Source organism: Lepisosteus platostomus, chromosome 19 (genome assembly GCF_059453375.1).
Source record: "Lepisosteus platostomus isolate fLepPlt1 chromosome 19, fLepPlt1.hap1, whole genome shotgun sequence".
NCBI lineage: Eukaryota > Metazoa > Chordata > Actinopteri > Semionotiformes > Lepisosteidae > Lepisosteus > Lepisosteus platostomus.
Window position 1 is genome coordinate 16,449,353 of NC_142629.1, and position 25,756 is coordinate 16,475,108.

At 49.2% G+C, this 25,756-nt stretch overlaps 1 protein-coding gene across 1 annotated transcript in view; it reads right to left on the reverse strand.

Moving 5' to 3' along the window:
- glis2b (GLIS family zinc finger 2b) overlaps positions 1 to 25,756 on the reverse strand; it is a 48,608-nt gene that overhangs the window by 10,911 nt on the left and 11,941 nt on the right. The window contains exons 2-4 of the mRNA XM_088612984.1: positions 5,935 to 6,153; positions 5,482 to 5,621; positions 39 to 221 (exon numbers count right to left, since the gene is read on the reverse strand). Of these exons, the coding sequence (XP_088469110.1) occupies positions 39 to 221; positions 5,482 to 5,621; positions 5,935 to 6,109 (498 nt within the window). The 5' untranslated portion in view covers positions 6,110 to 6,153. The remainder of the gene's footprint in view (positions 1 to 38; positions 222 to 5,481; positions 5,622 to 5,934; positions 6,154 to 25,756) is intronic.

Here is a 25,756-nt window from a genome sequence, read left to right on the forward strand (position 1 = left end):
TGGGCTCCCCGACAGAAAACAGATCTCTCTCTCCCTACCTTGACCCAGCGGCAGGCGAGCTGCTCGTCCGCCGAGAGGTCGGGGGAGACGCGCTTTTCCTTCGGCGGGCCGATGAACATGGAAGATGGCAGGTGGAGCCCGCCCCCCGAGCCGATCGGCAGGAAGAACTGGAAGGCCTGGGAAGAGGCTCCGCCGTCCAGGTAACGGATCTGCGGACAGTCCTGGGGGAGGGGGGAGAGAGGGATCGATACAGCCCAGTATGTGACCTCCTGTCCCAGCCTGAGGAGCAGTGAGCCCGTCTCCCAATAATGTTCCATATGCTTATATGTAATTATCATATGATTGTGTCTTTATTGTAAATGTCTGTAGATTTTTGTTTTATGTTAATTGTATTTGTCTTGCTTTGGCAACACTGATTTTACTCATTGGTCATGCCAATAAAGCATCTTAAATTGAACTGAAGAATGGAATTGATTGAGTGGCACACACTGGGGGGAGGTCACTCACTGTGTCACTGTTATAGACCATCTCCCATCAGCCCTCCCTTCCTCACATCTAACTATGGCCTATCTTCCAACTAAAAAACTGTATGAACCAAATTAAAACAGCATCTAAATAAACAGTAAATTTAAGGATAAAGCAAGGATTTAAAGGAGAATGATTGTGCCTTATTGGTCTGACTACAAGTCTAGCACAAATGACATAATATGCCGGGACTGTCGGAATTGCAGCTTTTGACTAAAGTACCACAAGCTGCAGGAATCCAAGGTAATGTGTGCACTTGGACAAAGAATTGGTAAAAAATAAGAAAACAAAGGGAGTTATCTCAGCTTGGAGTGCTGACGTGTCATTAGAGGGGTACCACATGGGTCAGTGCTTGGACTACAGCTCTTCCGGATCGATTTCAAGTGATCTAGACTGTGTGGCTAAACATCAGGTTTGTTGAAAACGATATGAGGAAAAAGAGGAGGTGATGCAAATACTTTCACATGGGAACTAGCAATACAGGAGGACTCAGACATAATCCAGGACAGGGTGGAAACCTGGCAATGCGAATGAAACTGGATACATGCTGGTAATACAGGGAGAGCCAAGATCATGGCTGTCAAATATCAGGCTGATTGTAGTGAGCTGGAACAGTTCAGGAGAAGGATCCAGGCACTTACATTGATTCATCACCATTTAAACAATACCAAATGCAATAATATGATGAATATTAATCATCAATATACTGTAGGAAATAAAAGGCAAGCAACATGCAACTTGTAAATGATGTTGCCAAGCAGTTGGTATAAATAGAGGCACATGAATTCTTTGCTCCCTGGCACAGCTTTGGTGAAAAGAGTAATAACCCAGACACACTTGGTTAAACAAATATTTGTTAACAGTGACGATACACACATGAAACTACACACGACAAACATAAAACACGCACGTTACGCTACTAGGCATCCAAGAGGCTTCACATTCTAACAACCCAAAAAACCCCAGACCTCTACTGAGTATTCGACTTTTAAACAATGCCAAAATAAGAGATACGATGCCTTCTAAACTAAATAGAATACAACGCGCAGTTAAATCTTTTTCTCTGTAAACCCAGATGCCACCACATGAATGTATCTCCCTATTCACACCACTAACCAGGAAAAGCCATTTCTTACGACAGGATTCTTTACACAGGAAATCAATGTCCCTTACAGCAATAGAATAGCAAGCTCTCTTAACAGGGTTCAAATACTTAACTCTGGTCTCTCCTGATGGTGGGAATAAGGAACTCTGGCCTTCGATATCTTCCTCTTTCTGTTCCTTTACCCTCTGTTAGCCACTCTGCCCTATCCTATCCTGTACCTGCCTCTTTTCTGATATCCTTCTGCACCCTTCTTAATGTGGCACACTTAAATAATTTACCCAGAACTTAACTTAAGATAAACCAAGGCAAACTTCCTGATTGCTTTAATCACTGAACTTACATCTCAGCAAACATCCCAGGTGTTACCATTGTATCGAGATTCAGGTCTTAACAATATAATAATTCAAAAGGCTACAAAAAATATTGCCGCTTAGCTCCGTCAGGAAGGCCGGGAGAAGTACAGCGGGATGACAGGGGAGAAACAGAGAGAGGCAGCTTCTTTTTCCTCTCCCCTAATGTCAGTACAGATGGAGGGGCACTGGAAGATCTCTCTCCCCCAAGAGGAGAAGAGAAGAAAAGCTGGGATCCTGGAAGGCTGGGAGGAGCCCCGACTCCTCACCGGAAAAATCAGTTACGTGAAGGAAAGGAGCTGGAGCAGAAGCGTAAATCCCGATGAGGAAAAGCAAGAGCGCTCTCCATGGGACAGGAGCCGGGAAGCACACGAATGCCGAATGAATCCCGACTGAGAGCAGGCGCTGTCTTTGGACAATCCCGAGAAGAGATCTCCGGAACGGGATGTGACGGAGAACAATAATCATGATTCATCCACCCGTGAAACAGCCGGCCCCGCCTAAGGCAATCGGGGACGCTCAAGGTTGGCTTCCAGCCTCTGGAGAGGACGTGCGATACGGGAGAAAGTGCACTAGTCTCCCGTGCTTGACAAGAGCTCGCCGGGACTGTGAGAGAAAATCCAAGCTGGAATGCAAAAACAAGAATTCCGGGTAACAGTGGGGCTGCAAATCGCAGGCTGTGAGGAGAAGAATACGAGAGGGAGTGGCATCCAGACGATGCGGCCTGCCCTGCTGGACGACTGTTTGCACATGGACTGAGCGTGTGTGTGCTTGCAGGTACAGCTCTTTACCACTGGACCTCTCGGGTCGGGCCAGGGCAATGGGCGATGATTCACAGGAGCTGCAAGGCCTTGTCAGACAGCACCCTAACCAGTGCAAAGCAGACCGGAATCGGGCCGCAATTCAGATGTTCAAGGTTATCTGGTAAATCGCCACACAGGCTGCATCAGAACAGATGTATTTAAACTTCTTCTGCACCATGTTTGCTTTCTCAGGGCTTTTTTTTTTCATGTGCTCGAAGGGCTCAGGAACAGGCAGGATTTGCAGCTAATTCGCCGTCACGCTTATTGCAAACCACCAGCTTCAGACCCCCCTGAAAGTGTTAAACTAATAAAGGAGGAATGCAATGTACGCAAAACCATTCTTGCACAGGAAAACCGAACATCACGGCCTTTACCCTCCCCAGTTACGTGAGAAGAAGGGACTTCTTTTGTTTCTTTCTACACAAGATTTAGAAAAGATTTAGGAATATCCCAACTGCAGAGAAGCTTGGAAACTGGGTTACCCTTTACTGATTTCATCTGAAGATCGACCAGGTGTCCACAGAAAGACTTTTCCTACGTGAGAGCACTTTTCCAGCAGAGCCTTTTCAATGTGGGGTGACTGTTCTTAGTAGACTATTTTCATATACTGTGCTGCAATTTAAAAGAGTCCAGATATACGGTAATTAGATCACTGGAGATACATATTTAATTCTCCCCCCACCACCGCACTGTAAAGTTCAATCCAGGACAGCTAGGGGGAAACAGTACATCTGGAAAGAAGCAGGCTCCTGAATAAACACAGGCCGGAATTAAATTATCCTGCATGAGGCCCTCACTGCTACACCTAACAGTGACTCGGATTTAGTCTACAAAAATGCCCATTACAGAGTGGGGCTGTTCGCGGCAAACACAAAAGAGGTCTGTGCAGAAATCAGCTGCTCTGGGAAGAAGGGGATTAGCTGACACATCTGGATATCCAATCCGTCTTCCCAACCGGCCGGATTCGCGTCCACATCGGTTAGGATATGGAGCCGTTCGGGGCTCTCGGCCAGCTCTCCTTCCACACAGCTTTCTCGAAAAAAAACAAGGCTGGGGACACCTGACATTCGGAGCTTTTAACCAGTCGCCACACTCAAGAAAGCATGAAGCCATTTTAAATTACCGCTACGGGGAAAATATGAAAAGGCACCGAGTGATCTTTTGGACTTCGGTCCTAACGATGCACAAGCCAGGCAGTAACGCGCAGCCTGAATAACGCGGCGGATTTGAACACTGGAGAGTGCCGTCTCCCAGCACAGTCCTGTTCCCCACAGTCACCACCGCAGAGGAGAAGGAGCGTCTCCCTGAAGTTCCCAGGATTACGGGCAGGCTCTGAATCACTGCGCGAACAGATGTCGGAGGAACTCCTCTGAGCTGAGCCCTCCTGCACAGACTTCACACTTAACCCAAAACCTTGAAGGATCTGACCAACAGCAATTCTTTAAATACTTTGCTGGCCATCTGCTGCCGTCACGTACTGCTGCGCTTAATATTATGACAGTGATAGGAGAAATATCAATATTAAACTATGAGTTTGCTTTTGGGAGGAGAGGGAGTACAGTGGTCAGCACTGCTGCGTCACAGTCCTGGGATGCTGTATGTTCTCCCCGTGTTTGTGTGAGTTTCCTCTGGGTGTCCTGATTTCTTCCCACAGCCCAAACACATGCTGGAGGGTTAATTGGCTTCTGGGAAACCTGGCCATGATGGGAGGTTGTGCATGTCTCTGTCTGTGTCTGTCCTGTGATGGACTGGTGTCCCGTCCAGGGTGTATTCCGCCTTGCACCTGTTGCTTGCTGGGATAGGCTTCAGCTCCCCTAAAACCACGTACTGGATGAAGCAATTAGAAACTGGATGGATGGAATTTGCATTTAAAACAGCCTGAACAGCTGTTGCAATAGTCGTGTCCAAGCCAGAAAAGCTGATTGATGCAGTTCAGACTCGAAGCTACCCACGGGGTCTGAAACAGTGGAAACGAACCCAGTGGCTGGGGAAAGGCGAAGGCAGAAAGCATGCCAGTACGTGTTCCCTGATCAGGGCTCGCCATCACGAAAAGCACGTGGCAGGTATCAATTGGGAGACACATTTGAAATGATCTACCATTCGTTTCCAAGCCGGGAAGGAAAAACACAATATTCTCAGCTCCTTTCCCTTTTGTGCTCCGTTCAAAACATCACAGCAGCAGATGACAACTGAATCCCCAGTCACAATCCACAGCCAGCTGGCCAGAGGGTTAGCTTCTTTTTCATTCCAGACACCCTCGCTTAAAGTGACAGAAGTATCCCGGCTGGAAGCTAACTGGAGACTAACCTGGGCAACATTTACCGAAACGCTCTGGCATTTAAAAGGCAAAAAGATGGAACTGACACTGCAGCACTGCTGCCCCTGCAGATCAGCGGCCGGGCACACGAGCAAGAGGGCTGGAGATCTTACTCCACGCAGGCCCGCAGGCCGTCACACAAACTCAGGACGCGGTTCAGGTTTTTAAACTCGGGCAGAAACCACAACACACTCCGTTCCTACGCTACTCCTGGCACCAGTTTCCCACAGTTGCTGTGGGTGCGGTCGCCTGGGTTACTTTATAGCAGTAAGATCCCGCCTCCTGGGCGGCTGTGACGAGAGACCTAAGGCCCACGTTAGCGCGCAGGGAGGCGTGTGAGCGAATCAGTCCGCGCGGGAGCTGTCCTTGCCCGATACTCACCCCGGGGAAAAGCGGCGGTGTCCCGTGCCCGTTGGGAAGCTCGGGGGGAGAAGGGGCAGGCCCAGGGGGCGGGGAAAGGCTGAGGTCCACAGCTGGGGGGGTCCGGGGCTCCAGCTTCTCCTGGGGCAGAACTGGCACACCTGTCCCCACAGGCGGGGGGGCGGAGAGAGAGAAGCGCCGGGTGACTAAAGGCACCGGACAGCCACGCTCCTGCCTGGAGCGAATCCGGGCTTCCCGAAGAACAGGCCTTCCTGAATTTCAACGCAATCTGTGCCGCTTGGGAGCTCTAAAGCTCGGGAGCAGCAGCAGGGACGAGCTGTGGAGGCGGCAGGCTTCAAGGTGCGGCACAGCAAATGTAGGCAGGAGCACAAGCACAGGCTGAGCTGTATGGTCCAGGGGTCACGGGTTCGAGGCCAGTGGCCACCTGAGGCCAGAAATGACTGGCGCACTCACCTGTGTGCGGGGAGGCGGGGGGGACGGGCACAATCACTGCCGTGCCGTCGTCGGCCATCCGGAGCTGCCGCGGCCGGGCGGCGGGGGCCGGGGGGGGCGGTGCCCGGGCCACCCTGTCCCTGCCCCCCCGCCCGCGCGGCAGCTTCAGGTCCAGCGGCTCGTCCAGGGACAGCATCGCCGTGGCAACGGGCAGCTCCGCGGGCCTGGCCGATCGCCCAGCTGTGGAGACAGGCAGCCCATCAGGAGCACGGCCCTCGCCCGGCACCCCGGCGCCCCTTCAGGGGGGGCAGGCCCCTCCTGAGAACGTCGCCCGCAGACCCTCGCTGGCGTGTCGGGCTGAGGAGAGGTGCACACTGCTGAAACTTTCAGAATCAGTCAAGGAGCTAAACCACAATCTCCAAAACGCTTTCTTCTAGACAAAAGACCATCAATATTTTGAGCAGACCTGTGGCAGGACTCTGATACTAAACCATGACCAGATCTTAGCAATAAAGTGAGCAGGTAGCCTTCAGTTCATTCTTTATCTCACTCTGAGAGTCTCCCCTCCACCCGGCAATAATTCATCTTTCCCTCACCTGACCCACACAGGCTGATGCAGCTTTCGCTTTGATCACACCCAACGGTGATGAAATCGTCATAGTTCGCAAGCTCAGTAGAGCCCAGCCCTCTTAAGGACTGAACGCCGGCCCAGTGTAGGACAGTGAGAGCGTATTAAAGCCATAGGAATGAAAAGCAATTTTTAAAGGAAAACAATTAGACAAAGTGAATGCAGCAGGTCAAACTGTCAGACAGCATTCCTTCCTCTTGGGTGAAACGTACAGTCAATGAAAACAGCCTTACCAGAGTTCATAGAAAGGAAAGATTTTAATTGAGTAAGGGCTGCGCCTGCAGGTCTCTAGCTCTTGTTAAATCGCCAGCAGCCCAAGCGCTAGGAAAAGACTCCAACCGGCGCTGGACCTGATTGTGGGACCCGGTCTTGTTCTCGACATTGTAGTGAATATTTACACTTTCTAGGCATGCGTCACAGAGGAAGAGCAGATGCACATCGCAAATAAGGGGATAGAACATTTGGTCTCATTAAATAAAAACACATAAATTACACAATAATCTGACTTTAAGATGCATGAAATCTGGGGTACGTTCCATTTTATTTTAACAGCTTTTCGCACATAGCATGCAGGCTTAACATAATGACAATTCAAAAGACATTTTTTTGTAAGGGTATGCAGTGTAAGTCTGTGCCTCTTCAGATAGAGTGGATCTGCCTGGAAAGCTGAGAAACCCCAAAACACTGGGAGGTTCTGCCCCGAGAGGACCTCTGCACACTGACACAGACGTTCTGCGGAGTCTGCCGAGAGCACACCTCCTGCAAGCAGATTCTGTTTGCTTCGCGCTGAGAGCAGTTCATACTGAAATGCCTTTAAATTACTGTTTTCAGTCTAAATCATAGGGTGACACGTTGAAAAATACACACATAAAACCTTGAATTCCGCTTTATATAAGCAGTGTATAATAACAATGTGCGATTTTATTTCTATTTAGATCTTGCGGTGTGTAAAAAGAAAAGTGAAATTTATACGACCAGTTTTGCTTCTAAATTGAGGTTAGCTCAACTGTTTGGGCTGGGGGAGGCCAATAGCTACAATCAGGAGAAGGATGGACAAAGCCAAAAGTCAGACACAAAAAACAATCACACAGCCCAGATCTCCGGTGTGAGTAATGCATTTTTCTCGTTGTTTCCTACAAACCGGTGAAAAATAAAGACAGATCACTCTTATACCACCCCCTTTCCTGACCTCTGAGCACACACTCATTGAAAGGAATGTCTCCAACTCAAACCAGATGGTAACCCCCCCCCAAACCCCCACCCCCCAGCCCACCACAGCCTTCAGAAACTACCACCAGCGCCACCCAGATTCCAGCGTTAACCCTCTGGTGCCCAGAGCAAACCACATCATATTGCATTCACCTCAGATATGCAGTATGACGTCAGTATGCGGAGCCCTGGGCTGCTGTGCCCCGTCAGAAAACGAAGTTGAAGAGGGAGTGTCAGGCTGCAGAGTGTTCAGTGGAGGTAGTGCCAGGCTGCAGAGTGTTCAGTAGAGGAGTGCTAGGCTACAGCATTCAGTGGAGGAGTGATGAGCTGCACTGTTCAATGGAGAGAGTACAGGGCTGCAGAGTGTTCAGTAGGATGAGTGCAGGGCTGCAGAGTGTTCAGTGGAGGAGTGCTAGGCTGCAGTGTTCAGTGGAGAGAGTAAAGGGCTGCAGAGTGTTCAGTGGAGAGAGTACAGGGCTGCAGAGTGTTCAGTGGAGGGAGTGCAGGACTGCAGAGTGTTCAGTGGAGGGAGAGCGGGGCTGAAGAGTGTTCAGTGGAGAGAGTGCAGGACTGCAGAGTGTTCAGCTGGGCTGTGGTGTATTCTGTGGCTCAGCTTTGGAGGTTTGGGCTACAGCACTTAAGTCAGCTGCAGCACCTCAAAAACAAGCTCTTTTCCAGTAAAAAAGTTTTGGTTTTCAACACGAGCACAAACGTGTCTCGTCAGTCTGAGGTGCCAGGGAAACACCGAGGCAGAAAGCTGGTCCATCCAGGCCCGGGCCTGTCGTGAGAGCTGAGCTCACCCGCAGGCCGCCCTGCTCAATCGCCTCCTTTCATCGCTCGCTGGCGGCGGTCCACATGACGCCGGGCTGAGGTCGCCGAGTTCTTAACCCTTAGGTGGAGCAGCGACTCAAACCTGTACTGCAGCCTCCTACCAGCCAGCTGCTGCTGTTGCTGAAACCAGAGAATTAGGGCACTACTGCGTTCACAACATTGCAAAAATGGTGCCTTCTGCCATATTACACTTCTGCGGAAACTTCTTGCAGCGTTCCAGGACTGTGCTGCAGAACGCAGAGCTGCTGGTAAAAAGATCTCAATGTCCGACAGAATCTCTGACCCAGGAGTTTGCACCATGCACTGGGATTGCTCTCCTCTCCTCTTTCCTCTGGAAGTGCAGCGGGAACATCTTTACCTCCGGACTGCTGCCATAGCCAGGCATGCATTTGTCCTCGATCCCTCACACTCGGCATATCCAGTTCACAGATCGAATAGCACAAAAAAACCCTTCAGCTCGGCAAATTAAGCTGCATGCCACTTCTGCTCTCCTGCTTGCACAGTAGGTCCCGTGCTGGAGCGCCTGTGAAATACGGATTGACATGAATGCGCAGACCGTTCTGATGTCTAGAGTGAAAGCCCAGTTGTGTGTTGCTCAGCTGCAGCACTGGGCTGTGAAACGCGGCCTGGTCTGAACTGGCCCCAGCGTGGAAATACCTTTGTGGGAACTGATTTTCGAGAGAGTGCAGTCTGAAACAAATCTGCCTGGCGCACGTGTGTTTGTGATTTTGGTTTTCATGTGATTAGCAATTTCATGGATATTCGTGGTGTTTCAGATGGTTTTGAACAAGATTTCAAGTTTAATTTTGGACTAATGTATACTGATGGGTACAGTCCAGGTAATGCAAACTAACGCTATGGTTAGTTTTCTAATTTAAGCTCTTTGTTTCCTAAATTTTAATTACCTTTTAAATTTCTTCACAGTAGACTACCACGACTATCGAAGAGGTACGAGTACTTTTTTATGTTCTTACTTAACCTGAAGTTGAAAAACAAAAATAGTATTTTCATTAGATGCAACTGAAAACAATATTTCTGTTTCTGCTTTGTGTATAACACATGAACGGGTCTTCATTCACGCAATTGTTTCCAATCATTCATGTTTTATGATTGAAATGTAGTCCACAGCTGCAGGACACCCTTCACAACATGATGAAGTCACATTCTTATTATGAAATCATAACTCCGAACAACGCAAATTCTACAGTAAAGCACTCTGCTGGATTCATTACACGAACGCTTAACAAAATCCTAAAGCTTTTGTCCACAGGCTTCTAGGTGTTATTAATGGATTCTTTTCTGTCAGACAGCGATTTGCACTTTGGTGCAAACCTCCTAAATCCGGCACGTTACCTTCTCTAAAAGCGTCAACTTTTCACCCCACTCACCCAGTAGAAAGCTTTCAATCTCCTGTCATTATCTACAGAAACGTGAATCCCCCCTCTGGAAGAGCGAACTCTTTAAAGAACCTTCCACGCCCCAGACCTGTACTGCGGTCACCTTCGTAAAAGCCCCGAAAAAGAAGCCCATTCCTCACGGGTCTCCTTCCAGCGCAATCACCCTGCACTTCAGCTTTCCACAGCTGCCCCCCCGACTCCCAAACAAAAGGCTGCTCACACCCCTCCCGTCCGCCCATGTGTCAACAATTATTGGTGCGAGCCAGCAGCAGCTGTAATAAATCATCCACTCCCTTTCAGCGTGCTTCCCCCTGGCCACCGCGCAGCCCTGTCTCCCCGGGCCGCGCTGCCTTGGTACAGGCCGGCGTCGGGGGTGGCGGAAACGAACGCGCTGGAATGCTCACAGCGGCCCCTGTGAGGCGTGTGTGTGTGTTTGCTGGGGGGGGGGCGGGAGACCCCCTGCTAAGATACTACACAGTGCACACACTCATGCGCCCTCTGATAAAGGCCCCCCCCCCCCCCACCCTGGGGTCTGGCTCGAACCTCACGGCGTTTCTATTCAAGCCTGCTGGCTGCGGCTCCACACACACACGCACACACACACACACATGCACACCGAGCGCCGGGAGACAGGGAGAGGGAGAGGGAGCAGGCCAGGGGAGGCCAGCCCGCCTCACGTGAGGGGGACCCGCTGCACGCGCTCTGTGTTCCGGCTGGGCTTCAGCGGCTCCTGACCAGAGCCCAGCCTCCTCCGCCCCATCAGCACCGTGCCGGCTGGAATTCCTGCGGCCTGGAGGACGGAGTCCGGGAACCTCCTCCTCCTCGGCTCAGACCTCAGGGCCCTGCAGTCCCCTGCCCGGCACGGCTCGCCGCTGAGAAGAAAGCCCGTTTCAGACGCCTGGTCTCGCCTCGCCAGGCCTCCAGGACGTGGTACACGTGGACCACTAGGTGGCACTCCTCCCTCTGGACCGGACTGCCAGGGCCCCAGTCTGGGGACACGCCGTTAAATCCCACCTTCCCATGAGACATTAAATCAACTTCCTCACTACCTGGTCATCCACAGTCCCATGACATTGCTCGTGAGGGATACTGACCCTGGGGTCCTGACCTTTCAACTCAGGGCTTGTACAGTGTGGCCCCCTAAACCTCCCTCTCAATTCACCTGACAAAGCACGGGCTCACGTCTCCACTCGACCCGAGAGCAGAATGGCTGCCGTCTGTCTGTCGCCTTAACTATGGTGGATGAAGTGGGTCCCCTTGCATACAGGATGTAAGGCGCTTTGGGGTCCTTTGTGAAAAGAAACACTATAGGAGGTATTCAGAGTCATTTACACCTACATGATCAATTGTGCTAAAATTATACATATATACAAAATCAACACACACAAAAACAAACTCCCCCAAAGAGCTGTTTAGTAAATCTGTACTGACGGGGTCATAAACTGGATTTGGTACTGAGCTCTGCTTGTAGGAGCCTTAAATAACGGAGATCCAGACTGACAGCGCGTGCTCAGACCCATAGGTACCGCCCAGAGCACTATACCAGTCAATGTGAAGGGCAGATTGCTGAAAAGCAAATGTCTTAAGTATTAGATTAATGAAAGAGGACTCTTTAATCCTATCTGTAGAGTGCTCACGGGATGTCCTTGGCAGTCCTGTCCCCGATTCTTCAGCTCTGTGAAACACACACGTCCAACCTCGTCAGGTTCTCAAGAACTGGACCTGAGGACTTCAGCTGACACTGTGTGCGGCAGCTTTTGGAAGAGCACCTGGGAAGGCCGTGGGGCCACACCAGCTATTTCAGTGTCCCCGTCACTATACTGGGGCATTAGGACCTACATAGACCGCAGGGTGAGCGCCCCCTGCTGGCCCCACAAGCACCTCTTCCAGCAGCAACCTTAGCTTTCCCAGGAGTCTCCCCTCCAGGGACTGGCCAGGCTCACACCTGCTGAGCGTCAGTTGCCAGATGTGAGCTGCAGCCTGCACGTCTAATGCTGACGGGCCTCGTCCACAGCCCGAGCCAGCCTGATCCCGGGGGGGGGGGGGCAGGAGGGGCGTGTATCATACAAGCTTCCTCAGACAAGCGTGGGGTCAGGGTCCCCTGTGAAATCAGCAAGCAGTCTGTAAAAAGATGCCTTTGTGTAACACCTCTCACCAAGAAGACTGGGCCACAGCTGAAGGTTTCTAGGGCAAACTCTAAAAAAAAGTTCTCCCATCCCCAGGAAGGTACCAAATCGTCCACTTCCTGCAGGGAGCAGGACATCAAAAGGCGCCGATTTACTTTCGAGAACAGCGTACATTTATCAGTACTGGGAAAGACTGGCCGGGAATGCCTCTGGAATGGGACCGGACCCCAGCACACCGCCCCCTGCTGTGCAGAAGGTCTCTCGTTAACCGAGTCCCGCGTGAATGACTCAATCAAGCTGGATCTGAGCAGCGCTCATTCAGTTTTACTGCTTATGTGGCATCATTACATTCCCATTACATTGTAATTGCAATGAGTTACAAATGGTGCAATTAAAACTGTTAGCTGGAGTCGAGCCCTTCTACTGGGTTCTTGAAATGAGGAGCAGATTGCAGAGCACAAGCAGCACGCTTTCATGTCGGAGATGGCATGGAAAGGAAGTCCTTTTTCAAGCGAAGATGTGTCTCTCCAGCTGCTGCAGTCTGCTCATACGGTAGGCCACCTCTCCCAGTCTCTTCCCAGCCCAGGGGCTCTTCATATTCCCTGCAATGAAGCACGCTGAGGGAAGCAACAGGAGCTGTTCGACTGACCTGGCCCAAGACCCACACAAACAGCTCCGTGCCCTTGAAGTTCCCCTAACGTAGTTCAGTTGCATTCAAATGCTGTCAATGTTTATGGAACCTTTGTAGCACACAGTGCAAATTCAGAAAGATCGCCCTGTCCTCTCTGATTCATAAACCAGCCTGCACTTTTCTCTTTTTCTTTACTGTAGGGCAATGGGGATGGTGCAGCTTAGTTATTAAGTCCTTCCACAAACAAAAGGTATTCTGGTGCGACTCCTAAACCAGCAAGGAGACATTTTCAATAGGGTTTTCTGGATAAATGACTAGCGTTGTAGAGGGTATTGGCTGGTATAGAGAAGCTGCTCGTCACGGAATCAGAATTTGCTGGCAGGATGAAAAAAACAACAACAACACAATCCTGGTCACTTTTTATGGAACCAACAGCGGAGCAAACTCCGGGAGTGACCCCTGGACGGGCCAACTGCTGCAGTGGAAACATGAGGCAAATAAGGGAGTCAATTCTTCAATCGCAGCACATAGGAAGAGTGGAACTTTTATTATGGAAAGAATTCCTTGTAGACTTAGTAAATCTTCTGCCAAGTTTTTTTTAAAGTGTTTTTCAGAAAGGATACGGACTCTATCTATAGACCTACATTTGCTGGGATTCTCTAGTGTGTGAGCAGATCTCCCTGCGCCCAGGTCAGAGTTCAAGTGTCTGACTCCTGTACTTTATCTTCCTTCATGCAGAGGGCAGGAAGGCTATCTCTTACACACACAGGAACTACGAATTCTCAAATCGTGGGGGGTCTGTGCTGAGCACCCTTCAAAAATGTGCCGGATCGGTCTCGCTTATTGGATTTTGAGCGGGTTTGGACCTGAGGAATTTTTCACTTCGTGTTACTCTAAGAGACCCTGGTGAAGTGTCACAAAAATGCCCATTATGCCCACAGCGCAAGGCACCACCAAAGAGATGCAGAATTTCAGAGCGTAAGGGCTCGACTCTTACAATTCGGAGAGAGTTGATGGTAAGTTACGATTACCTTGCTTAGCTGATGCCCGTACCCAGGAAGATATCCACTGTTGGCAAAGTTACAAAAGTGAAAAAAAAAAACTGATAAGATTACAAGCAATTGAGAATGTACTGGTATTTATATTTATATTGAAAGTGCATTTAAAACCATGAACAGGAGGCACTTCTTTACCCAGAGAGTTGTGGGAGTCTGGAACAAGCTACTGACCCCTCGGATCCTCGGATCAATTAGCTACTAACTACCAAACAGGCTGGATGAATCCGTGGGCTTCCCCTTGTCTGCAAACCTTTGTCTGGTTCCGATTTAAAATACAATAAGAGCGAGGACGTCAATGCCAGCAAGAAAAAAAGCAATGCAAACATTGCACGTTAGCAACAGATCAAAACAGTGAAGCACTAAGTGCCCGAGCAATAGCAGGTAATGTGAGTATTCGTCAGCATGTATGCACTTTGTGAGTATGTGTTGCAGGTTTCCAGTGACTAACATGCAAACCTGCATGACAAAACTGACCAATAACAATGTGTGCAACACATGGTGTCAAGTTTACAGAAAGATGTACACTAATAAAGAGCTGAGGAAACGGGTGCTGACTCAACAGATGTGCTTTAAGGAGGTGTCGTCCTAATTAATTATGTTTTATAGGCCCTCCTAATCCATCTGCACTTTCCCTAACTCGTTCTCTTTGGTCTTGGACAGAAAACTAAAGGGGGGCCTGATTCCAGTATGCGAAATCCGCAGAAGAAATCACATGATCAGCTGTGAAACACGAACAACGTTTGTGGGTAAGGAAGGCAGTTCTCTGCACAAAGGGTTTTCGGGGGTTTGGAACAGGCTAGACGGCCCTGTTGTTGAATCCGATACCCTAGCTTCTTTCGGGAAGCAGTTGGGTGGGGTCCACAGATCAATTTACCTCCTAAAAACCGAACCAGCTCGGGGGGGGCAGAACGGCTTTCTCATGTTCCAATCCTCTCATGCTCACATGTGAGAAGCCATAGCTCACATCTGCAGATCGCTGCGGATGTGTGACAGGCTTCCTGAGCCAAAGGAAACGCCTCTCTATGGATTCACATCGAAAGTGGGACTTTAACAGCACGGCATAGGTTTACATTTCCTGAAATACAGTTTGCGGTGCTTTAGGAAATGCCGCGTTTATTACATGTGAGGTCCTGCAATATCTGAAAGAATCATCCTGCTACACGACTGTGCTCATGTATCCCATAGATATTCACAATGGTGTTATATTTCCCTTCTGTTTTTCTGTAAAACAAGGACGGGCCAGTCAGGCTTCTTCAACAGGACTGCTGTGAAAGAGGCTGCAGGAGAGATTTTCCCCGCAAATCAGAGCCATGTGCTGTTGGCTCCAGCAATACAACTGTAACACAGTGGTTCGGGGTCTTTTCATTTGAATGCATATACTTATACAGATTTATACATACACATGTGTGCAGCACAGTGGTTGCATTGCTGCCTCTGAGCACCAGGACCCTGGGTTATATTCCTGGAAGCTATCTGTGTGGAGTATGCATGTTTTCTCCTTGTTCATGTCAGTTTCCTCCCGCGGTCCAAAGACACACTTGTAGGTTAATTCGCCTTTATGAAAACTGGCCCTAGTGTGTGAGTGTGTGTGTGTGTGTTTGTGTGTGCCCTGCGATTCACTGGCGTCCTGTCCAGGGTGTGTCCTGCGCCGTGCCCGTTGTTTCCACTGGCTAATCCCACAGCCCTGTACTGGTCAAAACAGTTAGAAAATGGATGGATGGCTATATGTGTACATATATATACATGTGTGTGTGATTTGTATCTGAAACCTCCCAGCATTAGCGCAACATTCATTCTAAAGCAGGAAAGGCAGGGAGATAAGCTGCATGGGTGAATAATTTGCCGTTAGAAAACAGGCAATCAACTGAGAATCTTTTCAGATGTCACTGTACGCTGCAAGGCCAGCACTCTGGGACTCAGACAAAAGGCCAAGGACACTAGACTACATCATTCCTGGACAGCGTTGGCTGTACACAGCCATGTCGCTGCGGGTGTCAAAGCAGCACTCATTTCAAGTTTTATCTATCCAGAACTGGTCACAAAAAACAGTCTTTCTTTTTTTTTTCTCAAAAACACAAGACTCTAGAAAAGAAACCTATAAGGTTTGTGTAGATTAAGGTAACATGGTATTGTTTTCTTATTTGGAAACCCAGCTGTGCACACACACTGGAATCGGGATCAGTCAGGGAGACAGAAAGCACAGGTGCACTCAATCAGAAAGATGTGCTGCACTGGAATTCCTTTAGCCCGTGGGGAGCTGGAGTTGGAGATGTACGACTGCAGCTTTAAGTGGAAGAGAAAGTCGTGAATATCAGTATCGGATTGTTTTGCTCTGATTGTCTCAGTTGCACTTACAATTGAAGTGTATGCACTACTCTGGCTCAAAAACTCAGCCCACTTGTAATGTGATTTACAATAATTCAACTGCACAGCTTGCATCAGATAGAGGGCATTGTGTGATATTTATAGTGGGCGTGCATACAATATTTCATGACTCAATTTACAATCTGCTCTAAGATCCATCAGAGTGAAAGTGGAAAGCACTGAACAGGGCACAAGCTGTGCTTGTAGAGACATTTTTCTTGCAGTTTTTTATGGAGAAACCTTTCTATTTATAAGGGATCCACTGCTAAACTTGGAAACAAAATGTTTCGAGGTAGCAATGTCATGCAGTGGGGAGGCATGTTTCAGCTCTCCCACATAAAACAAAGAAATCAAGTCTGATCATCCACATTAACTGTGCACTTAATGTCTGAATTTCATTAACTTTATTTGGCCACATTGTTCATACTACATAAAACTCAAGAATCACACTTGTAAATAGTAACACACCAGAGAACAACATTGTTTTCAGTGACGCTGCAAAGACTTTTAGAATATAAACATCCAGCCCGAATCAAAACTAAAACTGCTTCACCTTGCTATTGTTCTTTAATTAATGAGTGTTGTTGACTTTTAGGTTATCATCAGCTCTTTCAGATTTTTAATTAAACTTACAAGGAAGCTGTTAAGTTCCATAACTAACACACAAACAAGAAACTCTGTCCTGACATCAGCAAAAACTACTTAGCATAACTGCTCCCAGTGTTTATTTTTTCAATCACTGTAACACAACAGGGATGTCAATATATTTTACATAATACTTCAGCTCTTTTGACACCAGACACGAATGCGTGTCTAATAAAAAGAGATGCTGATGACTTCTTCCAACTGTTTTAGAAAAACAAGACCCGTGATGTTCACTGGGAGTCTCCTGCAAAGTGTGCTTTTGCAGCACAAGGAAAGGTGCTCCCAGAGACATTAACACACTCAGAAGCCAAATAACCTGCCAGTGTGTCTTTGGAACTAGGAAGATAACCCACACGAACACAGGGAGAACATACAAACTCCACACAGACAGCGCGACAGGTCCGGAACTGAACCCAGGGCCCCAGCACTATGAGGCTGCAATGCCAGCCTCTGAGCCGCTGAACAGCCCTGCCTCAAGAGCCATACTGTATGTCTGCAATGTTGTTTCTCCAAAACCTGCTGGGAAACAGCAGCAGGAAATCCTGCTCGAAATATCTTCCAATCTGTACCTGATCGCTCCTGTCACACTGTTCACAGTTCCCCCAAGCTTTAATGCACTGAGCAGTGCTGCGCTCAGAATTGTACAATTGCTTTGGAATATTGCAGGTAAGGGGGTTGGTTCCTACTTCGTGACAAGAGAGCCGGACAGATCTTCTGTGCAGTTGCCATGTTGCAAAGTCATATGATTGATGACCTTCAGGTCCTTCCTCACTGGCTAAATGCAGGGCAATATGATTTCTGAGAAGGTTTCTCTAAGCAGAAGCCAGGTCTTGTGGAAACACTAAGCCCATGTGAGAAACAAAAACACGCCTGATGGACTTAAGTCGTGGAGCTCCAAAAAGCCTCTGAACGCTCAGCTGACTACATCTTCCACAAGGACTTCAGCTCTTAAAAGTGAGGTGGGATTTTTCAATTAAATTATTTAAATGTACTGTTTAAATGCCAGGCGTCCACTAGGTCAAGTCGGGTTCACAAAACACTTAGCAAACTCAGTACAGCAGTGTTTTGAATACAGAGACATTCCCACTTGTGACTGTACTTTGTTAACTGGTAAGCTATTCAGAGCTGTGTGGACAGCTTTATGGGAGCAACAATTTCTTAAATACATTGATGACAGACCGAAAGGTTTCTGTTTGCTTAGGCTTTTGGCAGCGATACACCTTGAGCAGGATACATCTGGAAACAAGTCCCGGGAGCAGATAAGAGTGAAAATAATCCGCATTTACTGTCTTTCAGTTCTAAAGGTTCAGCAATTCGATGTAACAAAGAGACACACAGGATCTCCAAAGGCTGGATGGAGGATCTCTAGTCTATTACAAGCAGTGAAAATGAGAAACGAGCGTGTGTAACTCTGAATCTCAAAAAACCAGGGAGCACAAGAAAAAGATGTGAGCTAACACCCCCCACACACACACACATCCTCCCCCCTTCCCTACAGAGCTCGGTGTCTGAGATCAGTGGTTTTCATGCGTGGATTTGTAGCGCATTTCAACCTGCCTGCAGCCCTTAATTGGAAATCGTCTGGCAACTTCCCTGCGTAGCCTGTCATTTGGTGGAGCCTTTAATTCCTATAATCTGCAGAGGCTGGCTGTGTCCCAAGAGGAAAGTGAGGTCTCTGGAGGGGAGCACAGGCCTCTTTCTTGAGGGTGTGGGCAGAGCCAGAGAAAGGTCATGCCAACGTGTGTCGTATTGCACTCGCCGCTTTGTCCTGGAGCCCGGAGAGCACAGCCCGCATGGTGCCAGGATGATGTAATGATAGATGGAGGTAGAAATAGGACAGTAGTTGCTTGCATTTATGTGGGGACTTTCACCCTAATGTGCCTCACGAACAGGAGCTGACCCATCTGGAATTCGGAAAAGGACATTGGGGTTCACGCTTCTAGGAACGACGTGACTGGATCTTTGATGTCCAACAAGTTGGTGCTGTGGGGTAGTGGCTGTGACTTTGGATTTGCAACTGGAAGGTTGCAGGCTCAAATCCTTACCTGGGCATAGCTGTTGAACCCTTGAGCAAGGGACCATGCTGGTAAAATGCCCGTATTTATAATATAATCTTCAAATGTACCTTTTTTCGGATAGAAACAGAGAGAAGGGCACCACCTACTGGTCATGACCACCAACACCGCATATAACAGTCAGCTGGCACCTCCCTTCCCAGCACGGACCAGACCCAACCTTGGGTGGCGTCCGAGATCTGGAAAGGCAGAAGGTACAGCAGCACCGCACACCTGCAAGACTCCAGGAGGCCACAGGGGCCGCTGTATCACCGAGACCACCCTGGCTTGGGGAATCAGTGACCGGGGCTCGAACCTACGACTCCTGGATTTTAAGGAGCTCACACAGTGCTTGGGCACCTAATCAGCAACATCTTGACTCAACGCAATGCCCTGCGAAACCAGCCAGGATTTTAAGACTTCGAGCTGCATGTACCTCAGGACTGAAGTGACATTGGTAAATCTATTTTATTTGTTCTATGCACATATTTCCACAATTATTTAAGCTGAAAATATATAAAATCATAAACTAATTTCAGCATGTTGGCCACTGGCACAAAATTCAATTTGCAAAGCACAGTACAAGCTGCATATTTGCTATTAAAGAGGGTTTTTTTCATTGGGTCCCCCTCTTCTCGGAAACAAATTCAGATGTAATAATCACGCTAATCCATTTTAGACACAGCTTATTCAATTACATGCCTCATAAATAGTGCTATTAGAGACCCCCGCTGAAGCCCTGTCAATAAGACCGCGGCCTGCGACTGCTCACGGGCCTGCGACTGCTCACGGGCCTGCTGCGAGTCAATGGCAATCTGTGTTCGTTGTCAAGGAGACAAACTGCTTTGGTTTGTGTACACTGCACTTCTGGGGACTTCTGCACAGTGGGAAAGACTGTCCTGGCCTGGCTGCTAAAGCACGCTAATTCCTTCACCTGGGAGACTGAGCTAAAAGGCACACACTGCTTTCTTACTTTTTCACTCGGGCACACCCAAAGAGCTCAAATACGGCCACTCTGTCCCTTCATCCAAACCCTGCTCTTTCAAAAGTAGACTCATCTTTCAGTCTGATGTCCACCCTTCCATCTTCTAACCTCTTTATCCAACGCAGGGTTGTATGGGGAGCCAAAGCCCAGCCTGGCGAGCAGGATACAGCCTGGATGGGACGCCAGTCCATCACAGGGCAGAACAGACAAGGACACTCACACAAGGGCCTGTTTTCAGAGAAGCTCATCAACCCCCCAGCGTGTCTTTGAACTGGGGGAGGAAAGCCCCATGAAAATCCAGAGAACATACAAACTCCACACAGACAGCCAACCAGGAACTGAACCCCGGGCCTCTGCACCGCGAGGTAACAACGCCGACCGCTGTGAGGCCCTGCCTCCCCTTAGTTTGCAACATGTAGTGCAGGGAGAAACAGAGGTGGAATCTCAGCCATATTTGTTTGTGGAATTGACTGCCGATGTCAAAAGCTACGACACTCCTGAGATAAAATGGAATTGCAAGTAACCCACTGGCCATTTTAGCCCGGACGGGGCTGGGGTTCTGCCATTTTCTTATGCCCGAGCAGGACTGAGCAAAGTCTGAAGATGCGACGAGCACAGCAGTCCCCCAGGTCCGGGTGACACTAACGGGGGTCAATAGAGTGGGCCGTATTCTTTCATTGCGCTGGCCTTGGCCCAACATGGCCATGGCGGGTTTTGAAACGTGGCTACCCTCGCGTTGAACGTTACCCGTGCTGCCGCCACCGACATCCAGCTCCAAAGCAGTGCAAGAGTTTCCCCTGCTTCCCAGTCTAACTGGGAAATTCACAGCCACGGGAAACATCTCAGGTTCCCTCCCTGAACCACAAAATTCAGCAGGGTCTTCCAGTATCCTTATGGCTTGGGGGGGAGGGGGGGGGGGGTTTAAGTCAGTTTCCCTCTGGTTTTGGGCAAAAACAAGAGGTTGAAAACTTTGTTCTGGACCCAAAGCCTCATGCTTTATGGCCGGCTCTACAGTCGCCCTTCCTCCTACCTCCCCCCTCTACCACCTCCACCCAAACCACAGCCCCCCCCCCTACCCCCACGATCCTCACACCCCCAGGCGCAGCGCACACCCTGAATGGACGGATTCTTTCCTTTCCCGGCCTGTGAGCCAGGCGCGTTTCAGACAGGAAACCTCAGTTTCCACTGGGCTGGGGACAGGCCTCACCCTGTGGCAGTCTCCCCTCGCACACTCGCTCGCTCGCTCTCTCTCCCTCCCTCCCTCTCCCTCGCTCTGTGGCTTTCCTCTCAGGCCTGCCTTTCCCCTGTCTGTTGCTTCGTCTGGCTCCGCCGGGGCTGAGCGTCTCTCCCTCTCCAGAAAGCTGCTTTTCCTTGGGCAGTTAGCCTCTGTCTCGTGCCCCTGACCCCGTTCGCCTGCTCTGGGGGCGAAACCTCTAAGCTGAGGTAAAGGGTTTTCACGCTGAGCCACCCTTTTCACCAAAGAAAGGGAGAAAATATTTTTTGTGCGCAGGAACAAGGAGAAGACACGGAGACCGCCCCCTCCGACGCCCGCAAAGCGGAGATTGGGGTGTTTTGGGGTAAAAATAAATCGGAGGAGCAGGGAAAGATGCAGCAGCAGGGCGGGTTTGCTGTGCCGCTGGTGGCGCGGAGCCAGGAGTCTCAGACGCTGAGGAATTCCGAGCTGGAGAGCCTCCGGAGAGAGGGAGCAGTGCTGTAGTGACCTTGCTGCAAAAACCCGAACGCTACCTGCTGCACTGCTGGGGCGGGGGCTGGATTCAAGGGAGTTCTGATCAAGGTGGTGGACAGAGGTTTCCCCTTTGTTTTGCAAAATAACCAGCTGCTGTAGTACGCTGCATGTTTATAAACCAGCTGGCTACTGTTATTTAAACTTTATTAGACAAGGTAATCGCAAAGGGATGGCTTTTGCAACAGAAGCCCAGCCAAGAAAGGCAACAGCAACACATTTACACAGACAAATGACAGGCAACAGTTAAGTGCGAAAGGAAATACAGAAATTAGTCAGTGCCTAAGTGACTATTCTCCAACTGTCACGGTGTCCCTCCCAGCAAGAAGGAATCTCTGGTGAACAGCGACGTGACAAACGGAGTTTGTAAATTTAAAGGAGACACGGATAAGGACTAGCGTGCACCCATTCTGTTGTGTTTTTTTAATGTTAAAACGAGATTTAAGCACTGCATGGGGGTTAACAGCAGAGGACACGAAACTGACAAAAAAAAAACCGCCGCCACTTCCTCACAGCAGACTCCCCGGGCTGTCTGGCCGCCTCAGACCTCCAGGAAATTTCCACCCGCCCTGTGCCCACATTCCCCCTCCCCAACCCCCCTTGTCTCCTGCAGGCCCGCCTCCTCCCGTCCCTCCCCGCTGGATCCCCAGCGCTAAACGACGGCCAGGCCGTCTCAGCCGACTCGGTCCACCCCGCTTCTCCCTGACGTGGCCAGCGAGGCCTGCGGGACCCCCGGCTCCAGTGTGTGCGGGAGCCGAGACTCCCTCTCCGGGAGTACGGCTGGATGCGGCAGAGAGCCTCGCCTCCCCGGGGGAGATCGGGGTACCCACACCCCCTTTCAAAAGGAGAGGAGTTTATCCCGGCCGAGCGAGAGAGCGGCCAGGGATTGTTAACTCCTGGACACGCTGCGGACGTTTAAAAACCAATGTAGCGTTAAAAAAAAAGCGTCTCAAATTTATTGTAGCTTAAATCGCGGCCTGTACGATTACAAAGTTACACAAGTTTGCCTTTAATACCAGCTTTTAAACCACTAGGTGATTGCTTTAACATGACAATAATTTTGAGATTTGAGACTGTGAGATTTTAATGGGAAAAAAAACGGGTTTAGTATCTCCCAGATTTAACCGTAATCACGAGAGAATGGGAATATAAACACAACACCCATCATGTCTCGTCGGTTTTAGCATGACACCACCCAGGTATAAATGGGTACTTCAGCATGCACGTAATAAAAAGAAAATAAAGATGGTGCACAGAGACCTTTGTAGATTGGCTAGTGTGCAAATTTTATACCGTTTTGAGAAGACAGGTTTGCCCCGACATCTGACATATTTAAGAAGAATAATTCTGTCTCCTTATAGAAAGAGCAGGAGCAGCTGCTGGCTGCTGTACAGAACCAGGTGCAGTAGATACAGGTAAGAGGTTGATCTGGGACTGGACATCCCTGGGAGAAGGCAGTGCTTCGCAGTTCAAAGGCAGCAAAAAAAACCTTGACAAGGTGAGCACCCTCCCTAAGAAACCACGCAAGAAAAACAGGCTTTCATTAGCTTGCGCTGCCCAGCATTTCAGGTTTTCTCAAGGCAATTCATTAAACCAAAGCAAATCAACCACTGTACTAACGCCAAGAGTTTTTTAAAAAAGATTCCTTGAAAACCAAGAGGCTGCACCGCATTTCTAATAAGAACAGCTGGTCAATCGTCAGCAAATCAAAGGTGAGTTATATGAAAAGGCACCAGGCTGACCGAACAGCTCAACTGGCCTCTTTCCTGTGCAGGAGCACCTGGAGAGGTGGTGTTCTCTGCTGAGGTGCATTGATTGCGGAGGCCTACACCACTGTGCATGCAGGAATAATAAAGAATTTCTCTTCTTAGTTCTGAATCGCTTATTTCACCCGAATGGGATCAAATCAATATGCATTCAACAATCCGTCAATAGAAATACCTTTGATTAAAGTTACTGGGGATCTGTGGTACTGTTGTGCAATGTTGAACATTTTCTTTAATACAAGCTTTTTTTTTTTTGTTGGTATAGTTTTACACTCTTTGGCACACATTGTACCGGAGTTTAAAAGGGGTAAACCTCCCCCCGGCCCTGTCTAAAGGCACAGCTGATGTATTTGGGGCGTGACGTGTTTTGGGCCGTCCTGATCTTTCCCATCAGTAGCCCCCTGTTCCTTTCCTCCCTTCCTGGAAGTTACCCGTCTGCTCGCAAGAAGTCTCCTTCAACCCCCCCCCCTCGCCTCCCCGTCACTAAACTGGAACAGAGCTCTCTCCGCCTGCGCACTATTCCAATCGCACGCCTCGTTTGCAAGTCGTGCCCTGGCCTCCTACCAGACAGTGATGCAATCCGCAGGCTGCCGAATGCAATCACTGCTCCAGTCTGGTTCGCCTCTCTGCGCGGCGGGGCCTGCAGAAACTAGGCCGCCGAGTGGGGGAACCGGTGCGATCCCCTGGGCACCCCACCGACGCGTCCCGGGGGTCCGTCCAGTCGCCAGGGCAGAGCCCGAACGCTGAGTTCCTCTGCTTCTCCCTTTTGTCGTCACTGAGTGATCTAGCTTGCCAGGGTTGGGGCGGAGGGGGGTCTACAACAGGACTTGAATGCATTAGTGAGGCTTGACTTTTCACTTTTTAAATGTTATTAAAATCCAGACTTACAGTGAGAGCTGAAGTAAAAGTGAGGTTCTCCATCTAGCCAAAGATCCAGGTCTCTATGGGACAACAAACATGACCCTGCCAGCCCCATGCAGGCGACCCACACATTCCTAAACCACACCTCTGAAGGTCCCTCACCTTTCAGGGCACTTGGTCCACCCTTCCCATCAGCACTTGGGCCACCCTTCCCATCAGCACTTGGGCTACCCTTCCCATCAGCACTTGGGTGTCTCTTACCTCAAGCTGGCATCAAAACCTTCCCAAAGTGCTCTAACCTGTTGTTCCTTCTCTACTAAGATGAACCCAGCATGGCTAAATCAAGACTTCATGCCAAATAAAACTGTACTGGTCTTGCATGGCAAGACGCTACCAGGACAGAGACTTAAACCTGGCTTCTCAACGTTGTATTACTGGAATCATAAGAGCTCAAACTCTCACACGTGTAGGGTCGGCATGCATGGCCAAGGAGCACTGCTGCTCGACAGGGGGCCCAGCAACAGAGACACACCTTGATGGTACTGCAGAGCTGTTTATTACTTTTCCATGACATGAGAAACAAGAAGAACACACGACAGGAGGCCATTCACCCCATCTGGCCTGTTTGGTAGCCAGTCTTTAATTGATCCCAGGATCTCATCCATCTGTTTCTAGGAAAAAAAGCCAGAGTATCGGCTTCAACAACATGGCTGGGTAGCTTGTTCCAGACTCCCACAACTCTCTGGGTAAAGTAGTGCCTCCTGTTCTCCTTTTCAATGCAAGTACAAATACCAGTAAATATCACATCAGCTTGACCCTTGTTAGGTTTTACAAGCTGCACTATTTTGTAGATGCTTTAACGTGTATGTTTTAGTTCACCACCACAGCATAGCAGTACAAGAACATCTAGCTGCAAAAATCCTGAAAGGAATGAAGTAAAGTATGACCAGATCCTTTCAAAAATGCAGATTCTAGGCTTGTATCAGCCGACAGCTTCCTCCCACCAATAACCGGTCAAGCAAGCCAGCGGAAAGGAACTGACCGTGTGCATCAGAGCCAGAGCAGTATGACAGTCCTGCGTTCTGGCGCCACAGATCGCTCGCACACTGCAGTGAGACGGCCGCATTCAGCAGCTTTTTCATGGGTAAATGAGAATCATTACATTGTTAAACAGAAAACCCAACAGTGAGAATACAGAGTGAAAGAATATTGCAAATAGATCAAGGTAAACCCAATTTTGTCTGCAGGTTAAAGGCAGAAAAAAAGAGATGAGATCATTTCTGGCATACGGTATCAGGGCATTCACAGTTTTACGAAGCACGATACATATATAAAGAAAAGGTTTTTAAATTTGCCCCCCCCTTGTTATATCTCAGCCCTTACAAAACACCTCCCTTTTATAAATCAGGTTACATGACTCAGAGAGGAAAAACTGTGAAAAATACAGATCAGATCTTCCAGCCCATCAGCACAGCCTACTGAACAGATGAACAGCGACGATGTATTTTATCCTTCAAAAAAAGTATCAGCACGTCACTCAGATG